The 16,306-nt window shown below is 44.4% G+C and overlaps 1 protein-coding gene across 1 annotated transcript in view; it reads right to left on the bottom strand.

Annotated features, from left to right (window-relative positions):
- The window catches only part of HECW2 (HECT, C2 and WW domain containing E3 ubiquitin protein ligase 2), a 149,852-nt gene that overhangs the window by 18,376 nt on the left and 115,170 nt on the right, over positions 1 to 16,306 (bottom strand). The window contains exons 19-20 of the mRNA XM_056861110.1: positions 15,571 to 15,691; positions 14,145 to 14,258 (exon numbers count right to left, since the gene is read on the bottom strand). Of these exons, the coding sequence (XP_056717088.1) occupies positions 14,145 to 14,258; positions 15,571 to 15,691 (235 nt within the window). The remainder of the gene's footprint in view (positions 1 to 14,144; positions 14,259 to 15,570; positions 15,692 to 16,306) is intronic.

The following is a 16,306-nucleotide window of genomic DNA, read 5'->3' on the forward strand; positions in this document are numbered from 1 at the left end:
AGATCCTCTGATTATCAGGGATAGCCATCACAAAAAAACAGTCTGAAATTAGAGGCAATTTCACTTCCCAGATGATTGTACGCTGATTGGAGAAATTTTCGGTTATTGCATAAAACAGCCGTGAATCTTAAGTCCCTGCCTTGATATTCCTCACGAGCTCATGACTGAAGGGGATTGAACATAAACTTAAAATTCAGCACCAGACAGTCTGTATCCTTGGTTTGTTTGTATCGCAGAAGAAAAGAAGGAGGCTGCGCCAAGGCAGAACAAAGTACGCTGTGGAAGCTGATGGGGGTGACTTACTGGCAGGAAAACTAGGCCTAGGTGACATAACTTTTCGGCATACACCAGAAGGGATGTCATCGTGTTTCTGGCAATGCAGGGACGCACCAGTATTTGGGCAAAAACTGTATGGTAGAAGTTACCACAGAGTTTTTGCCCAAATACCAGGGAGCCCCTGAGTCACCAGCAACGTGATGACATCACTTCCAGTGCATGCCACAAGTCACATCCCTATGTTGCTGGTGATGCAGGCCTAGGCCTTGTTTTCCTGACTGTAAATCCCCCGCCAGCCACTGATTGGCGCCTAGATGAGGGGCAACAGAGCAGGAAAATCTCCCACCCTCATTGGGACCCTGGTAACCTTATTCCCCCCCCCTTAGTTACAAGGACAGGAAGTGACCACCTTGCTTGGTAAATGATCTGTGGAAGAACATATACTTTTCATAGAGAAGGCCCTAGGTTTTCCTGCAAACAGGAAAATCCAGATCTTTCCCAGTCCAGCCCACATCGGCCCCTTTCCCACTCCTCCAGGCTCTCACAGTGGCCACCTCACCACCACCACTAGAGGGCTTACTGGTTTTTTTATAAGGCTCCTGGCATCGGGAGGGGTGAGGGAATGACCGAGGCAAGAAAAATGCAAGAAGGCCCACGGTGTGGCAGCGCCACAGCTGCTGCATTTAATCAGAGCCACAGTGGTGATGAGAAAACCTCAGAGAATCGACTTCCAGTAGAGACGCTGATCTGAGCGCCACGTTCCTCGGGAACTCCCGGGGGACCCAAGAAACGTTCGAATTTGGGGTGCACCCAGCACCCCCCCCCCAGGTTCCTAAATAGTGGACTGGGAAGCACGAACACCCCCGCAGCCGCGAAGAGCGGTTTGACCCCCATTTTTTCTGAGAGAAGGAAGTCTCTCAGGAACATTGGGTGCGGTCCCGCCGGCATAGGGGAAATACATCGCCGCGAACGTTTTCTTGAATTAGGCTCAGATCTCCTCTACCTATTACCATCTAAGCAACTACATGGAAGTAAAGAATACCTACTCTTCTAAAATCTCAGTAAGTCACAAGAACTCTTTCGTTTTACCTAGATTTGGAAGCTCTGAAGGATTGTTAAATACATCCATTAAATCCGCGTCTCCCCACCTAATGTATAAATGACTCTTTGAAAACAAGAAAATATCGGATAAACTGGCAGGAACCTTATCAATTTGATCGGTGGGTAGACATAACAAACAGGATCTTTTGAAAGATGCTACAACTACCAATCAGACAATACGACGCAGAAAAGGGAGGGAGGAGGAGATACTCCCCCACCCCAGCAGTGACGTCTTTCCGACTTAAGTAGTCCTCCAGCCACGTTTTCCCTGGAAGTGACTTGTCTTGGAGAACAGGAAGACAGTAAACTTGTTGCTCTTTAAGGCGTTTAATACCATCGTAGCATCATCAATCGTAGGACCGGAAGTGTGTCTCCCTTGTGCAACTGGCAAATATTTCCCAAGTTCCTGGATATCAAGAGGAGGTAACAGAAGGTCCATGACTTTGAAACTTCCAGTGCATACTATGTTTCCTGCAACATCTCCATGCTAGAGTGTCTTCAACTTGATGGTATTTTAATACTAAAGTACTACCCACAATATAAGAATCCTGCCAAACTACCTACAATTTTTTTTCTTTTCAGTGTATTTGTCTGGGCTTTACCAACTGAGTTTTAACAGAATTTAAAAAAAAAGTAGCAACCATGGAATGTGCGATTCATCAGCTTGACCAACTATTTGCTATGATAAACTCCCAACATCAATCTATCAACCAAAAATTGGACATCATCTTAGATGAACTTAAAGATATAAATAACCAAGCTACTACAATGAAGCCACATGTGGGAGCAGTGGATTTTCCAATTGTGAAGACGGCTGAAGAACAGAAAAGTCCCATAAAGGAACTGGAAAGCCAGGATCAACTACTAGTGGCTGCATATCTTCAAGAAGAAATTGCAATAGATTATCTGGCTACAATGGATCTAAATGTGAGCGATTTTGATTTTAGTCTCTACAATCTGCCTGAAGAACTCTTTAATGCCAGCTTGGAGGATTTGAAGGGTGGAAAGGCTGAAGTTACTGGGATTTCTCTCTACGACCTTGGGATGGAAGAAACTACGATGCAGATTTACTATGAGAACCCTATGTCTGCAAAGGGAACTTCACCAACAATTTCCAAGGATGCTCTTCGACGTGTTAAAGAGGAAAAGTGGAAGACGCTGGAAATTCCGGACAAAGGGACTGGTTCAAAGAGGTTAGATTTTCAGGAACAAAAAAGGAACTGGTTAAAAGGTTTAGCTTTGGGGGAAAATTTTTATATTAATATTCTAGAAAGATAATTTGCAATTATGGGTGACTGGGAGACATGGAGGGTTCACAAAGAAATTGACTTTTAAAGGAGGTAACAAATGTAACCTAATATTCTAATCTATTTACTATTAATGAGATTTATAAAAAATGTGTTAGTATTAATTAACTTTTTAATGAATATATTCAAAGCTTTATCTTTAAAACTGTATGTGATTTAGTTTAGTGAATAAAATTAAAAATATTAAGTTTGGAATTACCTATACTAAAGAGTACATAGGTTTATTGACGGATGGAGGAAGATGTTGGATATACTTTCAACAACAATATAACTTTTTTTTAATGATTGTTAACAATTGTAGAAATGTATGTGTTTATTGGATTTAGAAAAACAATAAAAATTATTTTTTTTAAAAAGAGAGAAAACCTCAGAGAATCGTCACTGCATGGAAGTCACCTTATTACATTGTTAAAGGGAAAGGTAGTCCCTTGCGCAAGCACCAGGTCATTCTTGACCCATGGGGTGACATCACATTTCGACATTTACTAGGCAGACTTCGCTTACGGGGTGGTTTACCATTGCCTTCCCCAGTCATCTACACTTTACCCCCAGCAAGCTGGGTACACATTTTAACGACCTTCAAGGATGGAAGGCTGAGTCGACCTTGAGCCGGCTACCTGAAACTGACTTCCATCAGGATCGAACTCAGGTTGTGAGCAGAGCTTTTGACCGAAGTACTGCAGCTTATCACTCTGCACCATGGGGCTCTTACTATTACGCCATCACAAATGTGTAAGTGTTCTAGCAAAACCAGTTTGAGGGTTGTATGAAAAGCAATTTCTTTGTATTTCTGACACGTTTCAGCAGAAAGACAAGATAATTGATAGTGATGTAGAACTGAGTATTCTGAGTTGCCCTTAAAACAAACTGCAGCTGGGCTTGGGGAAAATCTTGTTATGTTGTGACCCCCGCTGATAGCCTAGCAAAACATAAATTCAGATTTCATTAATAATGCTTTGCAAGATTCTTAGCCTTTGGTCAAATGGTTCTAGTCAAAATCAATGTTTGCTACCCCTATTTCGTCCTCTTTCCTGGATAATGAGCCATTAAGTCAATCGACAGCATTAAAAAAAAAACCTTACACAAATTGTACTCTGGGGTATATTCTACCCCCAGCCAAATTTGGGGGTAGAAAATGTCCCCCGACCCAAAAAATTTGGTGGTTGTGGCAGAAAGCCATGTGTTTGACAATTCCCAAACACCCAGAACCTGAAACTACACTTTTATATGAGGCAGAAAATAACTGCATTTAATAACAACGTCAACAAACGGTGCATTTTATGGTTGGTCTAGGGTATTTTTCTACCCTAGAATATACTCCTCTTTGGTGCAGTCGATGCTTTCCAAATTAACAGGAGGGGTCATCAGTTACCAACAAGAGCTGTGCCTCTTCAGAACACTTAAAATGTATCTCTGGAGAACTGTTTTCTGGAGGGGGGAGGAACTAACGTTTTTTTTTTTTTTTTTTTTTTTTTACCTAAAACACATATAACAGGCTGGGGCAAAAAAGTGCCCTAAAAGTCAAAATCAATATATTTCCAGGGTTATTTTGTAAACCAGCCCTATCCCATTTAATAAAACATCATAATCCCTGCCTTGTCCAAATTACAGCCATGTGAGTTCTAACCAGTTTGTGTTCAGAAAGGAAACAATAAGTGGCTCTACACTAGGGAACACATGAAGCTGCCTTCTACTGAATCCTTGGTCCATCAAAGTCAGTATTGCCTACTCAGACCAGCAGTGGCTCTCCAGGGTCTCAGGCAGGGGTCTTTCACATCACCTACTTGCCTAGTCCCTTTAACTGGAGATGCCGGGGATTGGACCTGGGACCTTTTGCATGCCAAGCAGATGCTCTACCACTGAGCCACGGCCCTTCCCATTGCTTACTAATGGGCAAGTGAAAATGCTTTAAAAGGAAAACGGTTCTAGAGGCACTTCTGTACACATCCTACCAAAAGGGTGTGTGTGAACTGGGATAGGAATTTATCCCAAACTATGGAGTGATGACAATGTTCTTTGCCACATCTATCCCACAGGGAGAAATGTTAATTCTCCATTTTCTTGTATACAAATCTAATACGAGTCACTAATCATGTTTAATAGACGTGCAGTAGCCATGGGAAGCTAAGTCATATGGAATCCATTACATCAGGCTTCTCGTAAGGCCATGAGGTATTTCAAAGGCAGATTCCAACGTTACCCAAACATCTTCAGGTGATTATATGATGATCCTCTTTGTGACTGACAGGCTGGAGTCAGAGGCAGGATGGTGTGTTCTCACTTAAATCAAACAAATCTGTCTGGAGTAAGGACATCTGCTTCTGATAACCTGTTCTTAACCTTTTATCACCCAGATTAGGGCAGTGCTGAACAAGAAATGCATTTATTTCCAAACTGCCCAATTTCTATGCTCTTTCTAAAATGGGGGAGAGGAATCCAATGCATGCTACCTTGGATCTCCTCACTGACAGGAAAGGCATGGGATGAATGAAGTTAAATAGATTTCTGGCTCTCCTTTTAATCCAAATGTTTTGCCTGGTATGCTTTTGATACGCTTTTGTCTAAACATAACAGCCTGTTGGTTCTTGTAGGTTATCCGGGCTGTGTAACCGTGGTCTGGAATTTTCTTTCCTGACGTTTCGCCAGCAACTGTGGCAGGCATCTTCAGAGTAGTAACACTGAAGGACAGTGTCTCTCAGTGTCAAGGGTGTAGGAAGAGTAATATATAGTCAGAAAGGGGTTGGGTTTGAGCTGAGTATTGTCCTGCAAAAGTATTGTCCTGTAAGTATCAAGATAATGTGCTAATGAGGGTATGGTATGTTAATATGGAACCATTGTATCCTGAAGTGATCTGTTAATGTGTGTAATCCAAAACTAATCTGTATGGCTATTGTTGAATGTTGTCTTTGTCTGGAGGTTTTTCAGGGCAGGAAGCCAAGCCTTATTCATTCTTAAACTCTCCTCTTTTCTGTTAAAGTTGTGCTGATGTTTATGAATTTCAATGGCTTCTCTGTGCAATCTGACAAAATAGTTGGTAGAATTGTCCAGTCTTTCAGTGTCTTGGAATAAGACCCTGTGTCCTGTTTGTGTCAGTCCATGTTCAGCCACTGCTGATTTCTCAGGTTGGCCAAGTCTGCAGTATCTTTCATGTTCTTTTATCCTTGTTTGTATGCTGCGTTTTGTGGTCCCGATGTAAACTTCTCCACAGCTGCAAGGTATACGATATACTCCTGCAGAGGTGAGGGGGTCTCTTTTGTCTTTTGCTGATCGTAGCATTTGTTGTATTTTCTTGGTGGGTTTAAACACTGTTTGTAGGTTATATTTTTTCTTCAAAAGTTTCTCCATCCTATCAGTGACTCCTTTAATAAATGGCAAGAATACCTTTCCTATGGGAGACTGTTTTTTTTGCCATTGGTTCCCCAACATATGAATTAGCTAAATATTTGACCACCCTCCTACAGGACCACATTGGAAAAACCACTTCTTACATCAAAGATTCAACTCACTTCATCAACAAAATCAGTCCGTTAAGACTCAATCCAAAGGATATATTAATCAGTTTTGATGTTGTATCCCTCTTTACCAAGGTTCCAGTTAAAGACACAATCTCATTGATTAACCAGATTTTTCCAGAAGATATAACAGCCTTATTTCACCATTGTTTGACAACAAGTTATTTCCTATGGGATCAAGAATTTTATGAACAGATTGATGGAGTAGCTATGGGAAGTCCACTCAGTCCAGTAATAGCAAACTTTTACATGGAATATTTTGAAAAGACAGCATTAGAATCAGAACCTTACAAACCTACAGTCTGGTTCAGGTTCGTAGATGATACATTTACCATTTGGAGCCATGGTGAAGAAAAATTAATGGACTTTCTAAACCATCTTAATAATATCCATCCAAACATTCAGTTTACCATGGAAAAGGAAATTGAGGGTAAACTCCCATTTCTTGATACCCTTGTCATCCGTAAATCAAACCTTCAGTTAGGTCACAAGGTCTACCGGAAACCAACTCACACAGATCGCTACTTACACAAAAACTCCAACCACCACCCCCGACAGAAAAGAGGAATAATCAAAACATTAATGGACCGTGCAAGACGGATCTGTGAACCACAGTTTCTCAAGGAAGAAACTAACCATCTAAATCACGCACTGCTAGCAAACGGCTACTCCAAGAATGAAATCAGAAGGGCCATTGAACCAAACAAAAATCAGAAAACTCAAGAAAAACAGTCTCCCATAGGAAAGGTATTCTTGCCATTTATTAAAGGAGTCACTGATAGGATGGAGAAACTTTTGAAAAAACATAACCTACAAACAGTGTTTAAACCCACCAAGAAAATACAACAAATGCTACGATCAGCAAAAGACAAAAGAGACCCCCTCACCTCTGCAGGAGTATATCGTATACCTTGCAGCTGTGGAGAAGTTTACATCGGGACCACAAAACGCAGCATACAAACAAGGATAAAAGAACATGAAAGATACTGCAGACTTGGCCAACCTGAGAAATCAGCAGTGGCTGAACATGGACTGACACAAACAGGACACAGGGTCTTATTCCAAGACACTGAAAGACTGGACAATTCTACCAACTATTTTGTCAGATTGCACAGAGAAGCCATTGAAATTCATAAACATCAGCACAACTTTAACAGAAAAGAGGAGAGTTTAAGAATGAATAAGGCTTGGCTTCCTGCCCTGAAAAACCTCCAGACAAAGACAACATTCAACAATAGCCATACAGATTAGTTTTGGATTACACACATTAACAGATCACTTCAGGATACAATGGTTCCATATTAACATACCATACCCTCATTAGCACATTATCTTGATACTTACAGGACAATACTTTTGCAGGACAATACTCAGCTCAAACCCAACCCCTTTCTGACTATATATTACTCTTCCTACACCCTTGACACTGAGAGACACTGTCCTTCAGTGTTACTACTCTGAAGATGCCTGCCACAGTTGCTGGCGAAACGTCAGGAAAGAAAATTCCAAGATCACGGTTACACAGCCCGGATAACCTACAAGAACCAATGAACTCTGACCGTGAAAGCCTTCGACAATATTTTATAACAGCCTGTGTTGCTTTGGTCTTAAACTGTAATTACGGGAATGGCCTTGAAGGAAATGGGACAATCTTAAGAACATAAGAAAGGCCATGCTGGATCAGACCAAGGTCCATCAAGTCCAGCAATCTGTTCACACAGTGGCCAACCAAGTGCCTCTGGGAAGCCCACAAACAAGATGACTGCGGCGGCATCCTGCCTATGTTCGAGGGAGCAGGGTAGTAAAACTGTACCTTAGGCACATGAAGCTTCCTTCTACTGAATCAGACCCTTGGTCCATCAAAGTCAGTCTTATCTACTCAGATTGGCAGCAGCTCTCCAGGGTCTCAGCCACAGGTCTTTCACATCCTCTGTTGCCTGGTCCCTTTAACTGGAGATGCCGGGGATTGAACCTGTATTCCAAGCAGACGCTCTACCACTGAGCCACAGCCCCTCCCCTACCTTGCTTTGGGTGACAGAATCCCTGGCCCTGATGACAATATTGCAAATTATGCTTTTTATGAAGAAAAGGTACAGAGGCCTTTAAATCTGCTGCCCTTCCCTTCAGGGTCTGATGAATGTACCACTTAGCCATCACCTTCCAAAGCTAGTATTTATCACAGCCCTCCACTGAGACCATTTCTTTTCCAGCCTTAAAACCTGACTTATAACTGACTTCATATAAAGAGATTACAAACATAAACGTGTGTGGGCACATGTGCAGGAGGTAAGACTTTGTTTCCTTAATGGGATCACATAACCCAAACCAACCAAAAGTGTACAAAGCCAAGGAACGAGGGCCGCTGTAACGTCAACCAAATGTCTATAAAACCAACCAAAGAGTGCATACGACTGAACATGAATTCCAGCACAAATTTGCATGAGGGGAAATCTGAGATACTAAACTGAGTAATGTTGGCACAAACACAAACAGACAGCACAAATATTTCCTCTTCTGTCCTTCGGAAGCAGAAAGGTTGGTCTGATTCACGATGATTCAGTCACTATAATTTGCATTTTGAGAGAAGGCAGTTTATACTGCAAATCTATGCATTAATACCTGTGGAAGGGAATGAATTCCTCTTGGGCACCCACACACCAGCATTGTAAGAATTTTTTAAAAAGAAAATCAAACCCTAAAGATGCCATTAATCAGCACCATCAGCGCACCAATGTCAGGAACATACTTTTTGTGTTTGGGCACATACGGGGAGAACCTGAAGGCATCTTACGTGATGCTTGGCTTGGCCTGGGAGATATCAAAAAGCACGGACACCGCTGAAGCTGAAAAGCCACGGCACATATTGTGATATTCACTTTGCCACTCAACAAAGCAATTTACTGCCAAGGGACACATCGAATACATACAATGAACTTTTTAAATACATGGCGACGGCGGCAAGAGTGATATGCTGCAAAATTGAATGGATTAATAAACTATTCAGCAGAGTACGCAACTATGGCAAAAACTGACATCTTTTATACATAACAGATCAATTTCAGAATTTCAGGGAAAATTGACTGATTTTTACTTAAATTATGTAGCTAAAAATCTGGAACAGAATTAAACTAAATTAAAACAGAATAAGAAAGATTTAGGTAATATATGCCTAAAAACAATATATGCTATTATATATGGAAAAATATGTTGAGAACAATGAGTAAAGTTGATAATTGAGTTGTAATTTTGAACAGTACCTTCCCTGTATATTGCTATATTGTGTTTATGTTTTACTGTTTGTCTGTTAAAAATATAACTTAAAAAGCAAAAAACAAAAAACAAAAAAAACCAGCAAAAGCACAGCAGTTTACCATTTTTAATTTTTAAGCAGGAGGATGAGGTACTCCTCAGTAGACTACCTTTTTGGAGCAGTGTGAACGTGGGTTTTATTGTATGTTTATTACAGTCATTACAAGCAGGGGAACCAAGAGACTTGGGGGGGGGGGTACCACCGCCCAACTCACTTTGCTGGCCACTTACTGGCCAACCCACTTGCCTGCAGTGCTGCCACCTCCACCTGCCTGTGCCCGTAATGATGCAGCGCTTCCAGGTATAAACCAGAAGTGACATGATCGTGTCGGTGCGGCCGCACACACAATCCCCGCTTCCAAGCCAGGCACTGGATTGGCGAGCAATTGTCCATCAATATAAGCGACCTGGCAACCCTAGTGGCAGGCCTAATGTTATGGCACAACCTTCCAGACAGGGTTGCCAACTCCAGCGTGGTAAAAATGACTTCTGTCAGCGACGTGATGATGTTGCTTCCAGTGCGTGCTGGAAGTGACGTCGCTGGTGATGCAGGCCTAGGCCTAGTTTTCCTACTGGAAAGTCCCCCCCCCCCATCTTTTGCTAGTTGCCTGGCAACCCTACATGGTGGCCATTTTGTGGTTGCGCCCACCACCCAGTGTTGGAAGTCCAGAGTTGCCCACAGGCTCAAAAGGGTTGGGGACTCCCAAGCTAGAGTACCAGAGACAATCGGAATTAACAGCAACCCTAACAGGCTTCTCCTCCCAGGGCCTGCCGCACACAAAAAGTCAAGATTACTCTGAATTATTGTTGGCTGTAACCTCCTCACCACCATAACCAGCTCTTCCCATGCAAACAATTAATATGCATTCACGACAACCCATTCTGCCGCTCGGTTTTCTTGTACAACTAAAGTCTTGGCACTTGACTGAAGAAAGGCTGGAGACAGAGACGCATTTGCACACAACAGCTGCATGAACAGATGTTTTACCGTTCCAGCATGGAAATACTCTGGCTTTCAGCTGGCTATCCTTGAAGATGCAGTGAGATTATTTACTAAATACGAACAGTTTGGCTGCTGACTGACACACAAGCCTGGCTGCCGGGTAGAGAGACCTTTCTATGCGTTTCAAATCACACTATTTTCAAAAGGTCCATTCAACAAAAAGTTAGTAGGCTCTTCTGCTCTCTCTGTGAACGGATTTCACGGCTGAGGAAATTTTTACCACAGACAGTGGTGACAGGCAGCTTTTTTTCACGCCATCCTATTTAAAGGAAATTGTTCTTTAAGCTTCAGTTTTTAGATGCCGCATCATTTTTCTGTCAACTACAAAAGCTCAGAGATTTTATTTAATTATGTGACTACACAGACAGTGAGGAACGGCTTCAGACTCTTTCAGTTAAATGGTACCAACTGCTGATTATACCGCTGACAGGAAAAAAAATCAAACGTAGAACCTGATGTCTCAAAGCAGATTCGTGCTGCTCTAATTATTTATGGCAGGAAACAAGTCTATGTAGGTATTTTGCCACATTGGCCATTTCTGCCGCATGTTCCCCTCACAACGGATGTAGGTTCGGGCCTTACCCAGAGGACTGAATAATTGTGATTTTTCTTGATGCTATAGACTTAATGCTACAGCCTCTACCCAGTACCAGGAGCAGTATAGCCTGTCTCCATGGTATGGGAAGGGAAGGGGCAGTGACTTTTTTAAACAAAAAAGGAAAGATGGGCTGTCTTGACATAGGGACTACAGTTAAAAAACAACAAAAATGGCTGGACACCAAGGCAGGGTGGGTATGGATATCATTGCTACTTTTTCTCCGTCAAAGCACCAGGCCAGAGGTCCCCAACGTGGTGAAACCTTTTTGGTGCCCACCAAGTGTTTTTAGAAAGCGGGTGGGGTGAGGTGGGGCTCTTGGCCAGAAAGGCTTCTGATTGGGCAAAGGAGATCTGTTTGCCTGTGCCAATTAAAAACACACACACACACACATTGTTTTCAGCAGTAGCTGCCACCACACAGTTGGTTCTATTATCCCTCATTCCTCTTTCCCAATGTATTTTTAAAATTGCCCCTCTTCTCCTCTGGACTTGGGCTTCCTTGTGTGTGTGCTTCTGTCCCTGCAATAGCCATTTTATGTTTGCACTCAAAGGGAGGAAGAAGGAGGAGGAGGAGGAGGAGAGGGTTTTTAAATGCCAACTTTCTCTACCACTTAAGGAATAATCAAACCGGCTTACAATCACCTTCCCTTCCCCTCCCCACAACAGACATCCTGTGAGGCAGGTGGGGCTGAGAGAGCACTAAGAGAGCTGTGACTAGCCCAAGGCTTCATGTGGAGGAGTGGGGAATCAAACCTGGTTCTTCAGATTGAAGAAGAAGAAGAGTTGTTTTTTATATGCCAACTTTCTCTACCACTTAAGGAAGAATCAAAGCAGCTTACAATCACCTTCCCTTACCTTCCTTTCCCCACAACAGACGCCTTGTGTCAGGCCCCAGCAAGTCGATGCGTTCCAGGCAATAACTTTCCTCCAGACAATACAGCGAGTACCGTATATACCCATGTATAAGCCGACCCGCGTATAAGCCGAGGTGCCTAATTTCTCCCCAAAAATGGGGAAAAATTAGGCACCCGCGTATAAGCCGAGGGTCGGCTTATAACACACACACCCCCGCGCGCGCAGGCTTACCGTTCCTTCTGGGCTCCTGGCGGCGGGCCCGGCGGGGCCGGCGTAGCAGCCTCCCTGCAGCCGCAGGGGGCCTCTGGAGGCCGCTCCCGGCCGGGAGAAGGCGGCGGGGGCAGCTGGGCGGCCTCCCCGCGGCCACAGGGCGCCTTTAAAGGCCGCTCCCGGCCGGGAGAAGGCGGTGGCGGCGGCTGGGCGGCCTCCTCGCGGCCGCAGGGCGCCTCTGGAGGCCGCTCCCAGCCAGGAAAAGACGGCGGAGGTAAGTTCCCCCCTCCCTCCTCCCTCCTCCCTCCCCCCTCTACCGTACTGACCTGCGTATAAGCCGAGTTCGGCTTTTTCAGCCCTTTTTTTGGGCTGAAAAACTCGGCTTATACGCGAGTATATACGGTAAAAAGTTTATTTCAGAAGAGCAGCGATTTCAGCGGGTCAAGAGACTTAAGGCTAGCATACAGGTATGGGGAAATATTGAAACATATATAGGGTAGATACAATGGGGTTGATTGGATTATTGGAAACAAAGACACAATACCGAAGCAAACTACAGGTAAAGACTTGAGCAAAAGTATTCAGAGTAAAATGCGTGAGTTAAGTGGCTGATCTTCCCGGGCTCCCAGTATGGTTCTGCAGGACCCGGTATCAGATCAGCCATTACCGGGGCGGGTCTCCATTGAGCTGCAGATCTTGGGCAGGAGACCAGGTGCAAGCGGGGAGGGACGGAGTGCAAAAGGACTCCATTTTGTCCGTGGGTGAAACCATCTTGTTTCTATCCGGGGCCGGCGGAGAGCCTATCTGACACCTTGTGAGGCAGGGGGTGCTGAGAGAGTTCAGAAAGAACTATGACTAGCCCAAGGCCACCCAGATGGCTTTGATGTGTAGGAGTGGGGAAATCAAACCCGGTTCTCCAGATTCGAGTCCACTGCTCCAAACCACCGTTCTTAACCACTACACCACGCTGGCTTAACCACTACACCACGCAAGGGACCCCTGAACTAGACAGAGCAGTGGACAGATCGTAAAGTCAGAGAACAGAATAATCTAGTGCAGTATTGCCTACTTGGACTGAAGAGGCTGTCTATGGCCACAGCTACAGAGAGATCTTTCTCAACACCTGCTAACTAAGATCCTTTCCTTATTTCCTTTATTTCTGTTCTTTATGCTCGCGGATCAACAGGTCATGAGCAAAACAAATTCAATAAGTTCTTGATGGGTTAGTCATGTTAGTCTGTCACTAGCAGTAAAAAAGAGCAAGAGTCCAGTAGCACCTTAAAGACCAGCAAAATTTCTGGCAGGGTATGAGCTTTTGTGAAGAGGGGAAAACCAGAAGCAATCTCTTAGGCTGATTTAACTTCTAATCTAAACAATATACTTCCCAGATTCTCAGAACTGGAACAGCGTGCCAACCTTCCCCCAATCCACAACCAGCATGGTGTAGTGGTTAAGAGCAGTAGACTCTAATCTGGTGAACTGGGTTTGATTCTCCACGCCTCCACATGAAGCCTGCTGGGTGACCTTGGGCTAGTCACAGCTCTCTTAGCCCCACCCTCCTCACAGGGTGTCTGTTGTGGGGAAAGGCAATTGTAAGCTGGTTTGAGACTCCTTAGAGAAAATCGGGCTATAAAAACCAACTCTTTTTCTTATTATTATTTTTATAACTATCGCTGGAAGTAATCATATTCGAAATGCCCGGCCTGCTGGGTGAAAGCAGCACACAGAAGCAAGCCCTTCCTCTACTGATTCAGAGACTTGGAAGGAACCTAAGTTGTAAGTGCACAAACTGATACTTTGCAAAAGAGTTCACTGGCCACAAAGCCTGTTTTTGAACAGCTGTAGGTTCTAGGCTGAGACGAGGCATTTCCTGGCAGTGATCCTTCCTCTTTTGGCCCCAGACCACAAAGACCACGCTAAAATATCCGAGTGCAGCTGCAAGACACAGAACGAAGAGCATCCTGTTCCACTCACCCTTCCTCTCCGACAAAGGTGACGTACAGCTTATTTCTTTGCAGGTCCTTTCTTGAGTAGCCCATGATTTGGTTGAAGGCATCTTCTAGCAAATGGTCTCTCCTGATAATTAACCTGCACAGTGAGACAAATTGAAGCACAGCAAGTCAACAATCAACATTTATTTTCTCTGTGACATTTAGAGTATCACAGACCACAGGCACTCTCAACTTTCATCCAGCGTCGGCATTTTAATATACTGTCTGTACAGGCAACACTTTGCTGAGCTTCCAGTGAGGCCCTGTAGAGCAAACATCATCCCAGAGAAAATACCTTCCCATGGCTCTCTTAGGACAACCAGAGGAAAACAATCTAGAGCAGGGGTCCCCAAACATTTTGAGCCTGCGGGCACCTTTGGAATTCTGACACAGGCTGGTGGGTGCAATTACAAAGATGGCTCCAATGAGAGGTGGAGCCCATCACAAAATGGCTGCCACCGGAAATGGAGCCCACCACAAAATATCAGCGAGTGAGGTCGTGCGTAACTCTAATAGTAATTCTTCAACATTTCAGGCTGGAGCTCTGTTTAACAAGATGTCTTTTAAAAGGAACATATGGCTTAAAATATTTTCTTGCAGACACCTTCCGTCTCACAGTGGAGATCCTTGTGGTGTGGTGGCAGCTGCTGCTAAAGCAACTTTTTGAAAAAAATCTGCACATAAGAACATAAAAGCCCTGCTGAATCTGACCAACGCCCATCAAGTCCAGCAGTCTGTTCACACCGTGGCCAACCAGGTGCCTCTAGGAAGCCCCCAAACAAGACAACTGCAGCAGCACCATCCTGCCTGTGTTCCACAGCCCCTCATATAATAGGCATGCTCCTCTGATCCTGGGGAGAATAGGGATGCATCATGACTAGTATCCGTTTTGACTATTAGCCATGAATAGCCCTCTCCTCCATGAACATGTCCACTCCCCTCTTAAAGCCTTCCAAGTTGGCAGCCATCACCACATCTCGGGACAGGGAGTTCCACAATTTAACTATGTATTGTGCAAAGAAATACTTCCTTTTGTTGTTTTGAATCTCTCACCCTCCAGCTTCAGGAGATGACCCCGCATTCTAGTATTATGAGAGAGGAAGAAAAGCTTCTCCTGGTCCACTCTCTCCATACCATGCATAATTTTATAGACGTCTATCATGTCTCCCCCCTTAACTGCCTTCTTTCCAAGCTAAACAGCCGCAAGCGTTTTAACCTCTCCTCCACCAACTTCCAAAAAACATTTGGAAGGTGCCAGAAAAGGTGTTGGCGGGCACCACGGCGCCACGGGAACCACGCTGGGGACCCCCGGTCTAACATGTGACGAGATCCTTTGTGGGAAGAATTCGTTTGTCGCCCTGTGTTTTATCTGTAAGAAACATTCAATTCTGCAAAATGCTTCTACTTACTTTAATTTCCCTGGTCCTTGCCCGTATCCTTTCGTTTCCAGCTTCCGGTAGAAATTCCTCAGCTTGGCTTCAAAATCTCTCTTATACGGAGCCGGAGCCCGGGCGTTGGCACGCTGAGTACCTGTGGGCAAGTCAGAAATCCAAGCTAAATGGAAACCGCACAATAGCTTCCCAGTGGATCACCTGGTGCATGCTGGTTTACGGGAGCCAGCGCGGTGTAGTGGTTACGAGCAGTGGTTTAGAGCGGTGGACTCTGATCTGGAGAAATGGGTTTGATTCCCCACTCCTCCACATGAGAGGCGGAGGCTAATCTGGTGAACTGGATTTGTGTCCCCACTCCTCCACACGAAGCCAGCTGGGTGACCTTGGGCTAGTCACAGCTCTCTCACCTACGTCACAGGGTGTCTGTGGTGGGGAGGGGAAGGGAAGGTGATTGTAAGCCCGTTTGATTCTTCCTTAAGTGATAGAGAAAGTCAGCATAAAAAAACCCAACGCTTCTCCGTCTTCTTTATTTAATTAGTTGTATATCCCGCTCTCTCTCCCGGGCCCAAGAGGGTGGTTCTGCCATTGCCTTCCTCTGCATGGCAACCCCAATCTTCCTTGGTGGTCTCCCATCCAACCCAAGTACTAATCATGGCCAACCTCGCTTAGCTTCCAAGCTCTAATGAGATCAAGCTCGTCTGAGCTGTTAGGCTGTTCTTAAATGCCTGGAGCTCTTGAATACGCACTCTAGTCT

This window comes from Euleptes europaea, chromosome 15, assembly GCF_029931775.1.
Source record: "Euleptes europaea isolate rEulEur1 chromosome 15, rEulEur1.hap1, whole genome shotgun sequence".
NCBI lineage: Eukaryota > Metazoa > Chordata > Lepidosauria > Squamata > Sphaerodactylidae > Euleptes > Euleptes europaea.